Source organism: Macrotis lagotis, chromosome 5, assembly GCF_037893015.1.
Source record: "Macrotis lagotis isolate mMagLag1 chromosome 5, bilby.v1.9.chrom.fasta, whole genome shotgun sequence".
Taxonomy (NCBI): Eukaryota; Metazoa; Chordata; class Mammalia; order Peramelemorphia; family Peramelidae; genus Macrotis; species Macrotis lagotis.
Genome location: NC_133662.1, coordinates 135789739 through 135812920, shown reverse-complemented (window position 1 = coordinate 135812920; position 23182 = coordinate 135789739). Strand labels below are relative to the sequence as shown.

At 33.8% G+C, this 23182-nt stretch overlaps 1 protein-coding gene and 1 pseudogene across 3 annotated transcripts in view; both read left to right on the top strand.

Annotated features, from left to right (window-relative positions):
• PTPRK (protein tyrosine phosphatase receptor type K) overlaps window positions 1–23182 on the top strand; it is a 721956-nt gene that overhangs the window by 403940 nt on the left and 294834 nt on the right. For all 3 annotated transcript variants that reach the window (XM_074187554.1, XM_074187553.1, XM_074187555.1), the window contains one exon: window positions 14505–14679. In XM_074187554.1, coding sequence (XP_074043655.1) covers window positions 14505–14679 — 175 coding nt within the window. The remainder of the gene's footprint in view (window positions 1–14504; window positions 14680–23182) is intronic.
• Window positions 10063–14496, top strand: LOC141487944 (heat shock protein HSP 90-beta-like; annotated as a pseudogene).

Here is a 23182-nt window from a genome sequence, read left to right as displayed (position 1 = left end):
TTCTTCCATATACATCCTAGTTCCATTCCTAGTTTGACCTTTGATATCAAGTAGAATAAATTTTTTTACTTAATCATTTGTTTACCCCAGCAAGTTTCAACATTTACTTCCAAAACCATGAGTCTCATAGAAAGCAAGTTACATGACGTAGATTAAAAATGTGTAGGGGAGGCTAGGTGGCGTAGTGGATAAAGCACCGACCTTGGAGTCAGGAGTACCTGGGTTCAAATCTGGTCTCAGACACTTAATAATTACCTAGCTGTGTGGCCTTGGGCAGGCCACTTAACCCCATTTGCCTTGCAAAAATCTAAAAAGAAATGTGTAGTCATGAAACACATTACTATAACAGTCTTGTAAAAGTAGACATAATCTCACACACACACACACATACATGATGAATGAGAAACCTCAAGAAAAATAAAGTGAGAATAAATGGTGTGTTTCATTCTGTATTCAGACACCAACAGCTTTTTTTTTTCCAAATCAGAAGTCTTTCAGAGAAATTACTTCAGTATTTTTTTCCTCCCAGTTGCTATTACTTGGTCCATTTCCTGCCATTCTATTTACCCCATGCCCTTTTACTCTCTCCTTTCACCCTTTCCCTCCTCATAAGTAAATTGTATCTGACTACTCTATCTTCAGTCCTCCACCACTCTCCCCTCCCCTGTTTCTATTCTCCCATCCTTTTCCTCTCCTATTTTTGTCCAGGCTAAGATAGATTTGTTTTTTTAGGTTTTTGCAAGGCAAATGGGATCAAGTGGACTGCCCAGGGCCACACAGCTAGGTAGTTATTAAATGTTTGAGAATGGATTTGAACCCAGGTACTCCTGACTCCCGGGCCAGTGCTTTATCCACAGAACCAGTTAGCTGTCCCACATAGATTTCTATACTCAATTGAGTGCATTTTTTATTTCCTCTCTGAACCACTTCTTGCCTCTTTTATATGAAATGTTTTACCCCATTTTCCCTTTCCTTTCCCTTTCTCCCATTCCTTTTTTTGCCCTTTAACTATTTTAAATTCAAATTCAACTCTCTTCTATTCCTTGTCTACATATGCTCCTTTTAACTGCGCTACTAAATGAGAAGGTTAATATGAGTTACCAGTATCATCTTCCATGCAGGAATGCAAGCAATTCAACACAATTGTGTACCTCATGATTTGGCATTTCATTCATACTCTCTGTGTTTCATGTGAATCCTGTACTTGAAGACTGAACAAACTTTCTCTTTAGTTCTGGTTGTTTCAGGAAGAAAGGTTGAAAGTCCCCTATTTCATTGAATTTGTTTCCTTTTCTCTGAATGAAGATGTTCAGCTTTGCTGGATAGTAAATTTTTGGTTGTAATTCAAGCTCTTTTGTTTTTCTGGAATATCGTGTTCCAAGCCCTATGAGCCCTTAATATAGAAGCTGCTAAATATTGTGTAATCCTGAATATAGCTCCACAATATTTGAATTGTTTCTTTCTGGCTGCTTGCAATATTTTTTCCTTGATTTGGGAGTTCTGTTATAATTTCCCTAGCAGAATTTGGGATCTCTTTCAGGAGGTGATCAGTGGATTGCCTTAATTTCGATTTTATCCTCTGCTTTGTAGATATCAGGCCAATTTTCCTGGAGAATTTCTTGAAAAATTAAGTCTATGGTCATATTTTTCATGTAGTTATTGAACTACATTTTTTAAATTTTTAAATTATCTTTCCTGGATCTTTTTTTTATGTCAGTTGTTTTTTCCAACAAGATGCTTCACATTTTCTTCTACCTTTTCATTATTTTGGTTTTGTTTTATTGTTTGATTCCTTATAAAGTCATCAGCTTCACTTAGCTCCATTCTGCATTTGAAGGACTTTTTTATCTTCAAAGCTTTAGTATCTCCTTTTCCATCTGGCCAATTATGCTTTTTTAAAAGCATCGTTCTCCTCATTGGTTTTGTGGACTGATTTTTTTCCATTTGACCCAAACTGGTTATTACGATTTTATGTTCAACTCCTTTACTTGATTTTCAAAATCTTTTTTTGAGCTCTTCCATAGCTTCAAACCAATTAATATTTTTTCTTTGTAGGCTTTGGATTTGAGCTTCTTATCTTCTGATTGTGTATTTAGATCCTCCACAGGACTAAATTAGATTGTTGTTTGTTCATTTCCCTTGCCTTCGATTTGATTTTAGTTCTTTGTTAAGATGGCATTCTGCTTTCAGGGTAGACAGTTCATTGTCTCAAGCTTTTTAGGGTTTTTGCATCTATTTTCAGGAACAAATCCCAGGGACCTCAGTGTCTTATGCATGGCTCTGACTGCTCTCCTTACCTATGCTTTGGTCTGTGGTTGACTCTAAGTACTCCTTTCTACTCTGCAACCTTGAGGAGAGTCAGTAAAGCTCCGTTTTCTGAGATGGAGGTCTCAGACTACAACCTGGATCTGAGTATCAGCAAACAACAGAGTTCTGCCTCAGTGATAGATGTAAGACCTATATGATCTTCCCCAACTTACTTGTCTATGGGCTTACTGTCTTTGGTCTGAGTCCTCTGGAAGTAGTTGCCTGGTGGCTTTGTACTGAGTGGCTCCCTAGATCTGTTCTTGGGACATTCATACTGCATCTGTGCTGGACTGGGCTCCTCACTGACTGTGGTTCAGCAGAGATAATGTCCTTGGCAATCCTTGGACTGAGAAGTCTGGAATCTGCCTGCTACCAGAAATTCTCAGGAAACCGAAACCCAAAGTCTAAGCAGAACAGCAAGTGACAACCCTTTAAATGTTTAAACATAACTATCATGTTTCTCTTTATTTTTCATTTTAGATGAATTCTTATCAATTTCATCAAATTATTCTTCTATAAGTTCAGTATATTTTTGCAATTTATTTCATCAATTTATCTATTTTCAATTCTTATCTTTTGCTTGAACTCCAATCCCATATCACCAATTGCATATTGAACATTTTGACCTCGTCCCAAAAATAAATATATTTAATTCAGCATGTTTAAAATAGCTTATCTTTCTCCAAAAAACCTGCTTAATTTTCCCTTTTTAAAAATAATCTATTGAAGTCATTTACATTCTGCTGCTTAATGAACTGTTTTTGGCATGCATCACTATTTTCTGTTACTCACCATATATATTCAATCAGTTGCAGATCTTATAATGTCTTTTGAGAATACATATTGTTCTTCTTCATGTATATCATTGCATATACTTAGTTTAGACTGTGTTTGGTGGAATATTTTGATGACCATGTCAGACTATTGATTCATGTTGAACTTCTAGTTCACTTAAACTCTTAATTCTCTTCTATGCATAATGCTTTCCAAGCATACCTACCTCTTCCTATTCTTTTTTTAAACACAATTTAAAGATTATATTTTTCCCCATTCATTTTGAGTTGAACCATAATTTTATCCTGTTGAAATCTCTGTAGAATTCCACAATTTTAGATTTGTAAGAAGCATGATGATGTTTGTCTTTGTTCTCAAAGAAGTCCGTGACATCAGGAAGGTGATGCCATAAATCAGCACATGAATTGGATTGGGGGGGCGGGGTTGTGCTAAGGCAGCAGCCTCATTTTCTCCAGAGCCATCTGGTCATAGTGACCAATATGAGCAAGGATAACTGGAGATGGCTTTAGATGGGAGGGAATCAGGAAAGTAACTTGCCCAAGATCACATTACTAGGAAGTATCATGTGCCTGAGGAGAGATTTAAGTCTTCCTAACACCAAGACCAGTGCTGTATTCACTGGGTCACCTTGCTTCCCCTAACTTGTCGTGTAACCTATATCTGAAAATTTAAGTCCTTTTGTGGTAATAATCATATTCATAATAAAAATACATTTAAAATTATATTGTGTATATATAATAACACTCATATAAACTCGTGCATTTTATATATATATATATATATATATATATATATATATATATATATATATATGTTGTCCTACATTTTAAATGCACATACATATATATGTGTTTATCACATTTTGTTTGCCTCTTTGTCTTGATGGGTTATAAGGAGACTCTTATTTTTGGTTTGCTCCTGCTTTGGAGTTCTTACCGTTCTCTGTTCATTTCTGGGAGAAATTTATATTCTCATTGAAGAATACAGATCATAGTTTTGTTCTCTTTTGATAATTTAATAATATTATGTGTAAAATATAGAGCCTTTAAAATCTCATCGGTTTGTTTTCTTTTTTTTTTTTTTGATCATTCCCAAGAACATGCCAGTCGGTACCTTCATACTAGCTCCTAAACAACAAAAAAAAATCAATAGATCAAGTAGATGATGAGTTTGATATAAATGGAGAGGAATCTGTGACAAATGTGTGTGCGTATACATACATGTGTTTTCATTATGCAATCTCTTTTCTTCAAAATACATAGAAATAGTATTTTAGCAACCTAAAGTGTTTTAGCCTTCTTTGCTACATGTAGTCTTTGTGATTGCTTTTTATGTGAGTCTTTCCTTATTCTCTAATCTTGTTAATAATAGGTTTCTTTGTTCTTTCCTTGCAAATATCAGTTTTGGAGATTTTGTTTCTTCAGCTTTAGGTCCTATTCTTGGTTATTTATAATTGATTGTGATTATGATTTACTCCTTTTGTGGGGGGCTCCTTTGGATTGCTGATTATTACAAAATCCCCCTGCAATAAATTTTAATTCCATCTTGTGTTTGGGGTTCTTTGTGTCTGCCTAAAGTTATCTTAATTTAACTTCCCGCCTGAAAGAGCTACATTCAATGAATTCATTAGTGCACCCTTTTCCTCCTTCATTGATTTCATGAACTCTTTGGGTCTGATGCCTGTAGCCTTCCTAGTCGATTATAAAAGAATAATGTAGAAAGCTATTTTGGCCCTGCTCATCCTCGAAAAATGTCTATAAAAGCTGAGCAATTGTAGAAGCTCAAGGATTTCTCAGCATTGAAGTCTATAAATAAGTGTTCTGCCCTTCAAGAATGAAGATGATGGACTGTAAGAGTAAGGGTACTTGTTCTTCATATTGAATTTCCTTCAGCATCCTTGCTTTTCATCATTTGCTTATTCTTACCAATAGTATTGATTTGAGAGATGACTACTCTTGATTAAAGGTTTTTCTGTGACTATACATGTTTTTCTCTATGCAGATTGCTTCATTTTTTGTGATATTTAGTCATTTGATTCAATTGTGTCTGATGCTTTGTGTCCCTTTTTGAGTTTTTCTTGGTAAAAGGTATTGGAGGATTTGGAAATTTCTTTCTCCACCTCACTTTAAGATGAGCAAGCTGAATCAAACTTAGTTAAGTGACTTACCCAGAATTATATAGCTATTGAGTGTCTGAGACTGGATTTGAATGAAGGAAGATGAGTCCTATCTCTGTCATTCACAAACCTTATGACTTTAGGCAAACGATTAATTTTTCTATGCATTACTTTTTTCATCTGTAATCTGAATATATAATATTTATAATGTATTTATGACCAATGTCACAGGAATACTGTGAGAATCAGATAGGAAATTTTATATGAGTTGATGCCATTAATATTTGTATAAAATTTATTTCTGTTATTAATCATACAGTCAAGATTTGAACATAGGTTTTTCAGAAAAGCATATGAATGCAAATTTTTTATGAGGAAATTCAAGTAGAAAATGAATTTCTAATTTAAATTATTGGTAACTAACTGAAGTAATAGAGTGTTGAGGCTGGAATCAGAAAGATTGATCTTTGTGAGTTCAAATGTAATTTCAAATATTTCCTAACTGTGTAATCCTGTGCAAGTCACTTAATCCTATTTGCCTCCATTTACTTGTAAAATAAGTAAGATAAAGAAATGGTGAATCACTCCAGTATCTTTGCCAAGAAAACCCCAAATGGAATCACAGAGAGTCAGACATGACTGAAATGACTGAATAACAACATAGATCTGAAGCTGTCTTCTAATTGTAAATATACTCATTTTTACTGCCTTGCCTCCTAAGTAGAGATTAACTGTGTGTCAGGAGATATACTGAACTTTTAAAATCCAAAGTATAGATGGAGAAATTTTGTTTTGGTAAACTGGAAGCAAGTAAGTATAACAAGAGTGTAACCCTAAACAAATTATTGATTCCCCCCCCCAAAAAATGCCATATGAACCTTTTGACTTGAAAGGTGGAATACTATTAAAAATGTCACCCTAAAATTTTCTGTGTTGTGGGAGGTCAGTCAATGAACTACTCATAAAATTAAGTGCTTTAGGAAAGTGCTTACAATTTTGGTAGAATAATTATTGAATTAGATAACTTGTAAAATTTTCACATTTTTCTCATCCATTTCCATGATTGTTAAATGTTTAACTAATTGACTTCTGAGAGTTACTTTATTCAGAAGTGTCTGGTTCCTTATATTAGCTGTTTAGCCTTGTTTTTTTTAAAAAAGGATATTGTTAAATATTATTTTGTTAAAAAAATCCCAGTTGTTTAAAAGATGAAGATTTTTATAAAATCATCCAAGTATCTTTCAGAATGAAAATTAGTTAATCATTTCTAATGTATTATCTCAGTCAGAACATTGCTCTTACCTCAATTTTTATAATAAATGAAGGAACCAGTTATAACATCAATGTATCATGAACTCATAAAATATTTCAATAGTTCACAAATTCTTGTTGCTCTTTAACATTCTATTTCTTAAGATTTTGATGTTGATCTACAGTCTCAAAATCTGCAAATTTCATACCTAATTTCATTCCTGAGACTCTTGGTTGATTGCTGTCCTTTGTTCCAATGAATAAAATGATATGACTTTATTGGTGTCAAGGTATATTCAATGTGGCCGACTGTGGTTCAGTTCGACCAGTATGACCATGGAATATTGAACCATAGTTTGATCACAAAGAGGTCATTTAATCCTTTGTAATTTAGATGACTCTAAATTTAATTGATGAAATCATACTCTAGAGTTTTAAAGAAACAGAGTATTCCATAATAAATCTATATTAATTTCAAATTGTTTTTAACATCTAATCTTAAAGATTTTCCAGGCCATGTTTGGCGGTAATAGACATAAACTCAGCTTCTATACTTTGTATGAATAATTTCTGTTCTCAGTAAACAAAAAAAATTGTTATTAAAAAGTATAATTTAATTAAAAGATAATGTCTTTGTACCTGAAATCAGGTTAATATCTTTTCAAGTACAGATGTTTGTTTAGTAAGACTACTCTATTTACTTCAGTATAGTTTGTTTTGTTTTCTAAATTGGATAGTGTTTTCTTTTGTAGTGTTATTTTGTTGATGGTGAGTCAGAATTCCTCTTTTCAAGTTTTAACTCTAACATTTGGTTACAAATCATAAAATGTAATCCTTAAGTTCAAGATTATTCCCAATATTAGATGCTGTTAGATACATAGATATTTAGTAAACAAAACATTCATGATATTTTACTTTTTATGTTATTTGTCTCACTCAAATCAGACTAAAGAGCTGCTGGAATTATGGGAAACTGTTTTTATAAGACATATGATGACTCACATATATATATATATTCTGAATTTTTTATTACCTATAGTTTTAGTAATGTCACTTAAGAATTCTTGGGAAAATTGCATAATTTTCATGTTCCACCTATCAATGATACAAGGAGTAGGTTTTGTACTAATTAATGTTACACCTTCTTTATTTAATTCTTTGAGTCTGTGGTTTATAAATAATGAATTCTCAATTGTCTCAAAGACAATTGTGGACAACCACTAATTTAAGGAGGTTCACTGCTGTATCATGAGGTTATCACTGATACTTAAGAATACCTCAGCAGAATTGTCATTTAATTCAATTCCAGCACTTTTAATTAGAATTCTATGTTCACTTTGGGAATAGTGCTTGGAATGGAGTAGAAATTGGCAGAACTGACTTGAGGTTCACTTAATATCATTCATTAGGGATCTAAATACAGAGTATAGGGGAAATTATTTTTCTTCAGCTATTCTAAATCTAGAAACATGAGGGGATTTTAAATCAATGCTTTGCAGCAAAAAAGTAATGTTCAGTTTTCAGTGAATGAAAAAACACCAAAATTGTTTTTATTTTCATTTTTCCTTTATATTGGGCAAAGTAATATAATTTTTATTACTCTTCTCCCGGGCCACTTCTTAAGAAAGGGGAGGGTAGAGTCAAGACCTCTGAATTGATAATTATAGGAACTCCAGGTTTTGAAACTCCAGTTATTTTGATACAAAGCTTATACTCATAGAGCTTTGTCTAGGCCATTGAAAACACAAATGACTTACCCATCTCTATAGAGTTATAATTGTGTCTTTGTTTTTTTTCTGTTTTAGAAAAAAAATTACCTTAATTTAAATTTTTTTATACTCAATCAGAAAGTAGATAAGAGCATGCCTGAAGCTGTGACAAGTGAAAAGTGAAGTCACTGAGATGAGGGACTTTCCAAGTTGGGAAAGGGAATGTAAATAGTGAAATTCCTTGAATTCAGAAAAAAGATGTTTCCCACCCTCTCCAAGTGTTTATTAACAAAGGAAAATAGAAATAATAACTGATTAATCAATAGAGATCTAATTTTCAAATAAGTCATATGGGTTGTTTGAGATGTATAATTTTTAGAAAACTCCATCAATCTTTGGATCTGATTAGGTTTCTGGTCAGGATAACTTTGGTCCAGTATAACTTAGGTCCTTAGCAGCAGGTTCAAAATCTCCAATAGGCAGGTGGAGATGTGAGTTTGGACATTAGTACATCATTATAGAGGGAGTTTTCTTACTAGGAATTTCCCAATTTCCAATGAAAGATTGAGCAACTAGGTAATATCTTGGATAAAGTGCCAGACCTAGAGTCAGGAGGAATCATCTGCCTAATTCCAATCTGACTCAGACACTTGTGTCATTTAAGCCTATTTGCCTCAGTTTCCTCATCTGTTAAATAAGCTGAAGACGGAGATGACAAGTTACTTCAATATCTTTGCCATGAAAACCCCAATGGGAGTTATGAAGACTCAGACATGCCTAAAGTTACTGGAATCAACAACAATAATAATACCTTGGAAAAAACAAGTCCAGTCCATCTTTTCCCCACAAAGTTAACTTTACTATTGAATTACTATTTTAGTTCTTAGTCTCCAGGCTTCATGTTCCAACTCTAGATGAAGTTGTGGGTGAACTATATAGTTATTAAGACACTTATATGTTAAAAATTATTTAATCCTAGAAAATAGGACCATATCACTTAAGTATGAAATATATACAAACATAATGGGTTTATAACAATAATCATCACCAAATTAGACAATAGAAATCTCTTAAAATTCTCTTTTTCAATTTTAAAATGAAAAGTCTAATGCTGGGATTGCTGATTTTAATTATTTCTTATTTTTAAATGTGAGCAGTTTGAAGTATCAAATATGTGATCTATGTGTAAAAGCTAATCAACTAATTCAGAAATAAGTCAATACATCAATGTTTATTAAGCACTTAACATTTTCCAGGCATTGTGCTCAACTCTTGAACTTCGGTTGGTTGGTCAGTGGAAAGCAGATGTAGTCTATCCCTGTCTTGATGATCTTTCTCTTTGCTGTTATATCTACTATCATCAAGAACCTAAGCTTATTACTATATGGTGGAGATATATTAAAAATAACAGTTCTGTTTTGCTACTGTTACTCTTCTATTTATTGAACTTTTTGATAATGTTATTGATCAAATTTTTTACAAAGCTGTAATTTTTTTTGAGTGTATTTTGGTAGCATTTGCAAGTAAAGTACATTAATGTCATTTGTTTTCCCATTTCTTGTCTTTGAAAGACTTCCTTCTCCCCCATCTACCTTGATATTATGAAATACCTAGTTCTTTAGGCAAATTATTGAGTTATCTTCTTTAATGCTTCCAATTTAAAGTAACACTTGTGTTTGTATTTTACATGTTTTGCTTATATATAAATAAACAGAAGAAAAATATTATAGCCAATTTCATCGACTTTAAAATCACACACATATGTATACATATAAACACACACATACACATACATTTATGTGTGTGTGTGTATATATATATATATGTATATATATATATATATATATATATATATATATATATTCCTAGAATGCTGATCTAAGCATCAGTTGATATAGTTTCTTTTAAATTTTATTTCTCTCTTGTCTAAGTTTTTCTACAAAGACATATTATCTCCAATATTCAACTGCTCATATTGGAAGCGAGGGAATAAAAACCTGTCTTTGAAATATGTTATCTCATTATTTAACAAAAGTCAATGTCCAGAGTCTTGACTTGATAGTGGTCCATTAGAGGTTTCCCTCCTTTCATATGAATGTAAGTAGAATACATGCATGTGCATGCATATATAGATATACATATATGCATACATATATAATACATGGAAGGATAGCTTTGCAGGAGATATTTCAAAGGTATATTCTTGAATGCCTGAGAAGAATTTTATAAGGGAATTAACACTATCAATTAACATAGTCTAAGGTTTCAAACTTGTTTTCTAATATTGAATTCAAAGTACTTATAAAAGTCCAGATAATTTGTGATGATATTATTTTTCTTCAGAAAAGATGTTATAAGCCTTCACCAATACCATACATATTACATGTAAAAATGGGGGGAAAGTTATCTATGTACTCTTTTTTAAAAATTTATTTAAAGCAATGTGGCTCACCCAAGGTCACACAGCTAGGCAATTATTAAGTGTCTGAAACCAGATTTGTACTCAGGTCCTCCTGATTCCAGGACCAATTCTCTATCCACTGCACCACCTAGCTACCCTATGTACTCTTTTAGGTTGTGTGTTCATTTTTCTGCTTTCTGATTATTCTCTGTCCTAATGCTAAACTTAATAAATGCATGTTGACTGACTTTCTGTCTCTCAGCATTAATTTTTCTGGTCCATTCATTTTTATATAGTTCTAATTGATAAAGCAGCTCATTGACAATTGCCTACATTATGACTTAAAAATCTAAATTTAGAATACTATATCTGCAGGGTGGACCCTAAATAGGAATAATATGGATGTTGTGTTTCTGCTAGTTGAGGATATGGAGGCTTATTGCTTATCTAAATAATCTCTCCTCATTTCTTTTATGCCTCTGACCCTTTTTCCTTTTTTCCATTTTTTATTAGTGATCTATCTGAAGTCATTCACCAAATGACTAAATCTCAACTAAGATTTTAGCATCAGAGACAATATTAGACTCCCCCCCCCACTCTTCAATGTATTCAGGAAGAAATAATTAAGAAATAACTAATAACATTTTGTATTTCATGTAACTAAGCATCATAACTCTTATATAAGGAGGGGTACATAATCTCAGAAAATGATGACAGAATCAGAACAGGAGAAACAACCAAATAAATAAATAAATAATTGAAGTTTGTTCAATTGCTGTCTCTAGCTCCCCTCTCCCCCCATTACAATCTATCATAGCTCCCTATGTGATTGAAATTTCTATTGCTAACTATTATCCTTTGAAAACTACATTTTAGTGTTGGTACTTACTCAGCTTTCTATAATCTCATCCTGTCAGGTATCAATATCCCAGAGTCCATGATACAGTAGAGATCTGGAGTATTGGGATGTAGAGAGTGAGAGACAGAGGAGAAAGGAGGTAACTGGGAGAAAAAGGAAAAGGGAAGTCTTACTTTAAAAATGGATAATAATAGGTTTCATTGGTTTGGTTATAAACTTTTTATGAGTTAGTGTAAAATATACTACTTTGTTAAATCATTTTCTATAGATCATCAATTTTTAAAAAAAATATTTGATATTTATTTTCATCCATGTTTCACATGCACATTTTTAAGTTAGAAAATTTCCTTCTACCCTCCGCTCAGTGGGGAACAGTCAGGTTAGTATTGTACATACATATTTTGAAAAACATGTTTACAGATTGGTAATTTTTGATATGAGGAATTAGGATTAATCAAAATCAATAAATAAGATAAGTTTTATAAAGAATTCATCAGATTCTGAAAGGCTGGGTTTTTTCGTGTCTATTTTGTTTTGTTTTCTTTATCTTCCTCTGGATGGGAATAACACAGTCCATAGCCAATCTAATTCAATTATCCTAGCTCTCTGGACTACCGAGAAGACCAGTGGTTTTCAAAGTGGGTCCTTAAAATGCTTTTGGGTGTTTATGAGATCAAAGCTATTTCCATAAAAATAGTAAGAAGTTTAATTTTCAAATGCAAATATCAATAGATATAGATAAAATAAATAAAAACTCTTTGTGGAGAAAGGTCCTAAGTATTTCTTAAGAATGCAAAGCAGTACTCTTGAGTCAAACTCCTCCTAAAACTCAGTCTTTGAAGCCCCTACCCTCAACATTTCACTGAATTGGACATCCTAGCTGTAACAACTCAAGATGCCTGAACAAAGACAGCATGCGGAGGAGGTGGTAGAGGCTTTTGCCTTCCAGGAAGAGATTACCTAATTTATGTCCTTGATTATGAACACTTTTTATTCCAGTATGGAAATTGTCCTTTGAGAAATCATTTCCAAAGCCTCAATAGCCTGAACAAGATCTACCATGAGAGATTGACAGAACTTTCCAAATTTGACAGAGGTAAAGAACTGAACATTAACATTATCTCCTATGCTCCACAACATGCTCTAACCTTGATGAAAGCTTGCAATTGCATGAAGAAAGCTGATTTGATCCATAACTTGGGAACCATTGCTAAATCTGGCACCTTCATGGAGAGTCTTCAGGTTGTAGCAGAAATTTCCATGCTTGGTCCATTTGGTGTAGATTTCTCTAAAACTTACGTTGTGGCAGAGAGAGTAGTTGCCGTCACCAAGCTCAATGATAATGAACAGTGTCTGGGAATCTTTGATTGGTAGTTCCTTTTCAGTTTGGTGTTGACCATGATGATCCTATTGACAGAAGTGTCCAGATGATTTTACATCTGAAAGAACATACAAGGTGGATATTGAAAAGAGGTAGGTCAAGAAAGTTGTATAGAAGCAATTAAAGTTCATTGGCTATCCCATCACTCTTTATATGGAGAAAGAATAAGAGATGGAAGCCAGTGATGATGAATCCAAGAAAGAAAAATAGAAAAAAGAAGAGCCAGCTAAAGAAGAAATAATATCTAAGATTGACATTGTATAATCTGAAAGTAAAGACAAGAACATCAAAGAAAAATACATTGATGAAGAAAAGCTGAATAAGAGCAAGCCTATCTGGACATGTAATCCTGATGACATCAACCAAGAGGAGTGTGGAAGATTTTACAAAAATGTCACTAATGATTCAGAAGATCATTTAGCAGTAAAGCATTTCTCTATGGATGGCTAACTGCTATTTGGAGCCCTATTCTTCATCCCCTGCTGGGCTCCCTTTGATGTTTAAACTGTATGTGTGTCATGTGTTCATCATAGACAGCTGTGATGAGCTTATTCCTGAATATCTTAATTTTATTCGAGGTGTGATGGACTGTAAAGATGTGACCCTTAACATTTCAAGAAATGTAGCAGCAGAGTATGATCTTGAAGGATATCCCTAAAAACCTTGTCAAGAAGAAGTGTCTAAAACTCTTCTCTATATTGGCAGCAGACAAAGAGCATTACCAAAAGATCTATGAGGCTTTTTCAAAAACCTGAATCATGGCATCCATGAAGATTCATCCAACAGGTGCTGTTTATCTGAACTATATTATCACACATGTCAGTCAGGAGATGAAGATGACTTCCTTGGAAACCCAGAAATGAGTCTACTGTATCACCAGTGAAAGCAAATAGCAAGGGGCCAACTCTGCTTTTGTGGAATGAATATAGAAATATGGTTTTGTAATAGTATGCTTGATAGAGTCCATTGATGAGTAAAGCAATTCAATGGGACCCCTATTTCTATTCCTAAGAAAGGATTAGAACTTCCGGGGGATATAAAAGAAAAGAAAAAATTCATCATTTCCCCAAGGTAATATCTTCCCAAATTTCTTACTATTGAAATGACATTATTTTCTTAGACACTCAGATTTGTAATATTGTAACAGTCATTAACTACTCCTTAATCTCTTTCACTTCCCATATTAAATCACTTGTCACTGTCTATTGATTTTCCTTCGTAACATCTTATGTATAATAAATACCCTTTTCTTTTCACTGACCCTGCCTTCATCTTGAAATAAACCCCATCATCTTCCTTTTGCCCTATTGCAACATTCTCATCTGCGCTAAGGTGTTCAAATTGATTTTCCTACAGTGCTGTTCTGTTAAAATCACACACTCTCTTCCCCACATACAGTAAACTCTAGTGGCTCCTTTACCTCCCATTAAAAAATGAAAGTCCTCTGACTATTAACAGTTCCTCCTAAATTTACCCCTTCTTACTTTTACGGTTTTCTGCCCCCTAAAGTTTGTTAGGTCCTGCAGTGACCTGGTCCTAGATTCAGGAAGATCTGAATTCAAAATCAGATTTCTTTTAGATTCTTAACAATTTGTTGTGACTCATTTCAACTTTATTTAACTTGACTTTTAAAAACAATAACAAATACTTTCTGTTTTCATTTAAGCATTGCTTTCTATTTGCAGAGGCGGAATGGAGAAGATATACCAGTGGCTCAGACTAAAAATATCAATCATAGAAGATTTGCTGCTTCCTTTAGATTACAAGAAGTGACAAAAACTGACCAGGATTTGTACCGCTGTGTAACTCAATCAGAAAGAGGTTCTGGAGTTTCCAATTTTGCTCAATTAATTGTGAGAGGTATGGTAAGATTTTTTTGTTATTTATCAACATCTTTTGAGACTCAAATAACTTATAATTGAGGTTAGATTTTTTTTTCCTTTTTTACAAAAATACTGATTTCACTTCAACGGATTATGAAAGTAGTATCACAAAGTAAAGAACATTTCATAGATAAAATTTTTAGATGAAGTGTTATTTGTCAAAGGAAATTGCACATCAAAATCTCTAAACTGTACTCAGCATATTAAATGTAATTTTCTATCATGAAGCTATGTTAAATTATAATTAATATAGATAAATATTTAAATATTTTTGGTGGAAATATTTTTTTCTGTTTTATGTAAAGCTCTGTTGAGCTAGGAAAATCAGATCACTGGATTTATTCCCATGTGAGTCATTCACTATGCCACATTCCAACCATTATACAATTTCTTTCATTTGACAGAAAGAGACACTAAATATATGGAAAACCAAGTGAATTAGTGGGTACCAATCAGTGCACATCCATCACTACTATTACATTACCACCATACAACCTGCATATGCTAATCTATATATTAATAGCATTGATCTCCTTTGTTTCATGGGATATTTTTTCGTTATTCCTTCAGGCAGGTCAATGAGTAGCTACCTTTCTGTCAGGTTGTGACTCTACTTCAGATGGCTGTACAATTAAATTTATCACACACTCTAGTAGAGGATAATAGATTTCTTGATAGAAAATGACAGCAACCCCCCCCAAAAAAATTAGGGAAAGATACCATTGCATATGACTTGGTAGCATGCTGGATTTTTGAGGTTCTGGAATCTAATCTTTTTTAAAATTTAATTTAACTTTTTTTTGTTATACTTTGAATTGTCTCCCTTACACCCTACCCCATCACCATTTGACACAGATGTCCAAATATATTTAAAACCTCTGAGTTCTAATATTACCCTTAGTGCTATGTCTCTGTCCATGAAAATATTAATCTCTCTAAGTTTTGCTTTTGTCCTTGTAAACTAACGATATTAGTTCCAACATTACTTCCCTTCCTGGGTCATTTTGAAGCTTAAATGCAATAATGGATGTATAGTGCTTTGCAAAATAGCAAAATTACAGATATTTTTGTAGTTATTATTGATGATATCATATTAAGTTAAGCAACCTTTCAAAGATAAGTATTTTCTTTTTTGTCTCATACACATATAATTATGATTTTTCCATTATACTCTTTCTGTGTTTGACCACATTCTCCTTCCAGCTTGCCACTGTTGCTAACCTTATGTTCCTAACTGAATTAAAGATGGCTTTGGATCATCCCCAATCTAAATTTGATGATTATGTCATAAAATTGTCATGGTCACAGAGCGTGCTGTATGGATGTACGTAAATGCTCTTGGTCACAGGGCTGCTGTTGATGGAAACTATTTGAAAAAAGCAGTAATGGATTTAAAAGTGTAGTGATGAATTTTTTAAAAGGGAAAATTAGCTTTAATGAAGAGATCAAAGTGTCTTCATATAAATAAACTTAAGAAAGAGATTTTGGTGGATAATATGTTATTGACAAGATCTGGAATACTGTTGAAGTCTTTATTCAGATACTGCAATTTAAACTACTTTTATGGAAAGAGTGCTTAACTTGATTAATAGTTACTGTTCATATTCAGTAACTCATCAGATGTCTCCTTTGTGATGAAATATGTGACATTTGTAAAATGAATAATTTTTTAGATTGCTAAAAAAAGAGACTTTTGCTATTCCTATTTTTGTCCATGTGGATATTGACACAATGCAAAAGTATTTTAATTATTGAAATCTGACATCAGTTTCTCTGTCCAGAGTTAGGGACACTATAACTAATGCATTCTATTGCAAGAGAGAGAGACTCCATTAAATTTTTAATCATTTACAAATGAAAAACTATAAGGCAAGAACTGGTTCTCTGATTATTTAAGGCAATATTGACAGAGTATTTAGCCTACGATTTTTTTTAAATTAATGTACTTGGATGTTAGCACAAAGAACATTTTCTCTAGAATTCTTAAATTCTTTCTTGAACGAATTTAGAAATCATTTAACTAAGTCTCACATTTTATAGGGGAAGAAAATGAAGCCTGGGGGCTAGTTACATAACCACTCAATGGAAGAGTTTTAAAACCAGACCTGGGGTGGCTAGGTGGCGTAGTGGATAAAGCACCGGCCCTGGAGTCAGGAGTACCTGGGTTCAAATCCGGTCTCAGACACTTAATAATTACCTAGCTGTGTGGCTTTGGGTGAGCCACTTAACCCCATTTGCCTTGCAAAAACAAAAACAAAACAAAACAAAAAAAACCAGACCTTCTAACTTCTAGTCCATGGCTATTTATCTTTTGCAATTTTAAGCAAAAACTTAAAAATCTAGTAACCTTGGGTGACTATTTCTGCGTGTGAACATGTTTATACAAACACAGTGGAGTAATGTTCAATGATTATCAGTTGATTAAAGCACAACATCAATAACAGGACACACTTTTAGATTTACTCAATATTGTTAATATCTTTTTCATTCCTCTCTTTAATGGAGACATCAAAAAACAATAATTTAAACCTTTGTTTATAACCTTTACTGATTTCTTAGTTGTAAATAAAATGAAAATGTTACAATTTACTCCAAAGACATGAGTTGAAGTATCTCTAGCACACATGTATATGTGAACATGGGTATTTCTTTTTTTTTTGCAAGGCAATAGTGTTAAGTGATTGGTCCAAGGTCACACAGCTAGTTAATTATTAAATATCTGAGATTGGATTTGAATTCAGGTTCTCCTGATTCCAGTGCCAGTGCTCTAACCACTGTACAACCTAGCTGTTCTCACATGGATATTTCTACACATACCTATTTATAGTCAAACCAGTTTTTAATGAAAACAGCTCACTATCTATTGTCTGATATTCAATAAGTACATATGATATGTTATTCACAGTTTTATTTGACAATAAAGGCAAATACATTTCCACATTTGTTTTGATATCTACCAAACAAATATTGTTAAGTAAAACTATCCCTTTGGGGCATCATCTATCCTGGTGTTAAATCTGTGCTGAAAATTAACTATGATGACAGGGCCTATATCTAAATGGCACTTTAAAACTGACATTCCGTTACAGGAATACAAAAGATGATAATTTTAAAGGAAATTTTTGGGCCACTGATATGAATTGTCTTTAATTTAAGCTGGCATAGTATTGCCTATTGTCAAAGATGACCCTAGGGTAAGAGTTTATATGTTCATTTTCTCTTAAACTAAAAATGACAGGGCATGCTTAGGGCTTTTATGTTACTGTTTATAACAAATGAAAATTTCACTGCTAGATTCTCATGCTGAAAAGTATTGATCTATGTGTTCTCATAACCAAGGGAAGGAAAGGAGTAAGAAAAAATATTTAATTTATTTTGTCATGACTTTCGTATTGCTTCCAGATCATTTTGCGTAATGATAAAGTCTTTAGCTTGGGGAAGTCAAACTTTATTGACAACAGTGGTTATTATAGAATCTGTGATGAGCAGGAGCTTTTCCTCAATTGATTTAAAAATTGTAGTGTGCAAAATATGTAATCTTGGCTAAAATATCTGTCATTTGTACACTCTTCATTTTCTAGTGGTTTGTCAACCAAAGACAAAACTACTTTTGAAACTTCTAACTTTGCGATTTAAGTGGCATTGTGAAGTTCTGCTCCTCCACCTGCCTAGAATGTTTGCCTCCTTTTCTCCACCTACCTAAAAATAATGTATCTTTCAAGCTGCAGTCTTTGAAGCCAACTCTAGACTAACTTATTCCTTCTCTGAAAGTCTCATAGCAGTGTTTCAGGCAGTTATTGAATCTCAAATTTGGGAGAAGATCCATTAATCTATTATATTTGAATAACAATTCCTGTAATGTTCCAGAGAAGTGGTCATTCAATTTTTCGTTTCATTTTAATAGTGAAAGGCAAGCCACTTTCTCCGAGGCAGCCCATTCTACTTATGGTTAGCTGTATTTCTGAAAAAAGTTCTTCCTTAAAACAGCCTAAATTTTTTTCATTTTTAATTTTTGAAATTTTAGTTAATTTAGGTTCTGTCCCTTTTGGCTATATAGACTATCTATTCTTTTTTTTTTTTCATTTTTTTGTTTCCTTTCTTGGTACTTAAAAAAAGCTATCTCATCACAGAGTTTTAATCCTTTTCTTCTACTGTAGTAAAAGGAGCTAGCATTTATTATGTCCCAAACATTTTATAAATATTTTATCATTTGACCTTCACAACAACTCTGGGAAATAGGTGCTATTATTATTCCCAATTTTCTTAGTTGAGTAAATTGAAGTATACAGATTAAGTGACTTCCCCATGGTCATACAGTTAGAATGTTTCTGCCAGTGGATTTGAACTCAGATCATTCTGAATTCAGATATAGCGTTTTGCCTTTTATTAAGCCACCAAGCTTTCTCCTTACCTTCAAGTATTCACTTCCTTAAACCAACCTGCACCCAACATGATCTAAAATTTAGTTCACAATCCTGGTTAGCCTTTCATGTTCACTTTACAAATAATCACTGTTTCTCTTAAATGATGTTTCAGAATCATATGCAATACCCCCAGTATGTTCTGCAAAGTGTCATGGTAGACATTATCACCTCCTACAACTGTACACTATTCCTGCAACATCTCATTTACTTTTGTGTCCTGTGCCATACTTTTGATAATATTGTGGCCCTATAAAACCCCCAAACTTTTTTTTTCTGGTGGACTGTCAGCTAGTTTTTCTTCTATAATCTTATCAGAGCTCCTGGCACATAGTAGGTACTTCATAAATATTAATTGAAACTGAATTGTAGTGGAGCCAAGATGGTGACAGGAAGCTAGCAGGCTCCCAGAGCTTTTCCCTATACAAAACTAAATGAATCTTCTGCCCAGATATTAAAGCTACAGATTCCACCATAAAAAGACAAAATCAAAGATATTTTCAATGGTAGAAATTATGGAGGATCTTCAGAAGGTCTGTATTTGGGGGAAAGGGGAAAATAAAGCATAGCTTGTCAGGAGAGCTAAAAAAGCAGAAATAGTACAGTCCAGGTTCCCACAGTTTGGCAACAGTATAGGTCCCGACAGCTAGCTTGCAAGCCAGCAGGGAGGTTCCCATCTTCAAACAAAGTTCTGAAACCTGGAAACACTGGAGCCAAAGACAGGACTGTGCTGGGAACAAACCATTGTATAAGCAGAACCTTACATAAAGGAGGAAACCAATCTCTACCAAGGCAACACCTGGACTGCATAGGCAACCTCTTTGCCAATGACAAGCCAGGGAATCACACTTCATAAAAAGATTAGGTTTATACTCATTATTCCCAAGGAGCAGAAATAAAACAATAAAGATAAGCAAAAAAAAACCCACTAAAAATGGGTTCACTGTTGAAAACTACTGGGCAGATAAAGAAGATAACAATGCCACCTCAGAAGAAGACAATGGAAAATTATGTACAGGGGGGAAGTCTCAAAAGAATCTATGAATTAGACTCAAATCCAAAAGTTCATAAAAGAACTTCAAAAGGAATTATAAAACCAAAAAACAGCAAGAATAAATGAAAAAAGGAAATAAGAGTCATGCAAGAAAATTATGGAAAAATTGGCCAAAGAATTCAAGTCCTTTAAAAGTAAAAATAACCAACTGAAAAAGAATGTAACTCTTTAAAAAATAAAATTGACCAACTGGGAAAGTAATATAACTCGTTAGAATTATATTAAGTAACTAGAAAAGAAAACACAAAAGGTAAGTGAAGGAAAATAAAATTCCTGGAAACTTGTCTCCCCAAAAAACTCTGGAAAACCCATCAAATTATGAATGTAGCCAAAATTTAAAGGGGCAAAAAAAAAAACCAAAGAAAGACTGAATGATAAAATTTCCCAGTCCAAGACAATTTAGAAGATCCACAGGAAAGATCTGTTTCATGGGGACCCTGGGGTTGGAAAGAGCCATAGTGCCGTTGTGTCATAGCAAACCTACTGCAGCCTTCCAGGAACAGTCCATGGGGCACCTGGGTCCTTGGGGTACCTGATAGAGGGAGAAGATTCCAGATCTCTTGGCCAGGGATCCACAGGGATGACTTAAAGGGGCGCTGATAAACTCTATGGTCTGCTGCATCAGAGTAAGCACAAAACCCTGGCCAGTGCAGACTTCAGAGAAGCCCTTTGGAGAGAATCCATGGTGGGAATTTCCAGAGCCATTCAGCACTACCAGAGCGCACAGCCCACAGATGGTAAGGGGGCAGAGAGAGACTGCTCTCTCTGGGGCAGGACTCTGCTGTTTTGCCCATACTAAAATCCAGGTTGCAGTCTGGGGCCCCATTACCATAGTGAAGCAGGGACCCGCCTCACAGCTTCAGGGTAGAGGGGAGGGCCTGTGGTCATCCATAGACCAGAGTACAGGCAAAAGAACAGTCAGAAACTCTCACTAGACCTTGGAGAAATTAAGATCACTGTTTGGTCTCCCAACCCCCCCCCCCCCCAAAAAAAAAAAAAAACCTTGGAAGTATTGGAAATCAGTCATAAATTGAGGAAATGAGCAAACACTGAAAAAAAAGAAGAATCTGACCATAGAAAATTACTTTGGTCCCATGGGGGATCAAAATACACAATCAGAAGATCACAAAGTTGAAACTTCTTTATCCAAAGCCTGCAAGAGAACTATGAAATGGACTCAGGCAATAGAAGAGCTCAAAAAAGGACTTAGAAATGCCCATAATGAAGGTAGAGGAAAAACTGGGAAGAGAAAAGGTAAATCATGAAAACCAAGTCAATAGCTTGATGAAAGAAATGCAAAAAAATGCTGAAGAGGATAACATGTTCAAAATCAGCTTAGGCCAAATGGAAAAAGCAACCCAAAAGCCAAATAAGGAGAAGAATGTCTTAAAAAGTAGACTTGGCCTGCTGGGAAAGGAGATTAAAAAAAGCTCTCTGAAGAAAATAATTCATTCAAATGTAGAATGGAGCTAAAGGAAGCTGATGACTTTGAGAGAGATCAAGAAACAATAAAACAGTACCAAAAGAATTAAAAATTAGAAGAACATATGAAATATCTCACTGGGAAAAAAACTGACCTTGAAAACAGATCCAGGAAAGATTATTTAAAACTTCCCTGAAAGTTATGACCAGGAAAAGAGGCTAGGCTTCATTTTTCACAAAATAATTTAGCCAAATTGCCCTAAGATCCTAGAAGCAAAAGGTAAAATAGAAATTGAAGGCATCCACTGATCACCTCCTGAATAAATAAGAGTGGGGAGGAATAGAATGCAGGGAAATATAGCTAGTAATGACAACTATGGGGAAAGATATTGAAGCAACTTCTCTGGTGGTCTCATCCCAGAGTCAGAGTTGATAGAATCTGAACCTGAACTGAAGTACACTTTTTTGTTTCTTCTCACTTTAGTTCCTCTCACTTCTCTTCACTATCTTTTTTTGGGGGATGGAAGTTTGTTTACTTTCCACAACAAGATTATTCTAATAATATAAAATAAATAAATCATAAAAAATAAAATCATAAAAATTAGAATTGGATAAATAGGGGCAGCTAGGTGGCACAGTGGATAGAGCACCAACCCTGGAGTCAGGAGGACCTGAGTTTTTGAAAAATCCAGCCTCGGACACTTAATAATGGCCTAGCCGTGTGACCTTGGGCAAGTCATTTAACTCTATGGCCTTAAATAAATAAAAAGAATTGGATAAATAGAAATCAATGAATTTATGGCTATAAGATTTCATCAAACAAAATAAAAAGACTGAAAAAAAATGGAGAAAACATAAAATACTTTTCAGGATAAATTAACAACCTGGAAAATAGATCCAGGAGAATTAACTTACTAATCATTGAACTACTACAAAGTTTAGATCATAAAAAGAACCTGGAAAATATCTTTCAGGAAATTATCATGGAAAACCACCCAAATCTGCTAGAGCAAAAGACAAAATAACCATTGACAGAATGCTCAGAAAGTGATCCCAGTATATAACCTCCAATGCCTATCATAGACAAATTCCAGAATTCACAAATAAAGGAGAAATACTAAAAGCAACAAAAAAGAAGCAATTTAAAGATAAAGGAAACACAATCAGTCTTACACAGGGACTTATCAGCTTCAACACTGAAGGCCCAGAGGATCTGGAATACCATATATCGGAGGGAAAAGAACCTTGGATTCAACCCAAAGTTTACTGCCCTGCAAAATTCAGCATATTCTGTTTTGGGGAATGTTGGATGTTCAAGGAAATAGAGGACTTCCACAATTTCCTGGGGAAAAATCCACTAAAACAACTGCACAGAGATTTCAATCTTTAAATATATGACTCAAAAGATGCATGAAAAGATAAATGAAAAGAGGAAAACAAAATAAATGTTAGTCAAGAACATCAAGTTGTTTACAACATTTAAACAGGATGATATAATACTTGTAACTCTTGAGTATTTTATTTCTTTTAGGATAGTTAAAGGATTGAATACATTTGAAGAGACTGAATTTAGATGATATGGG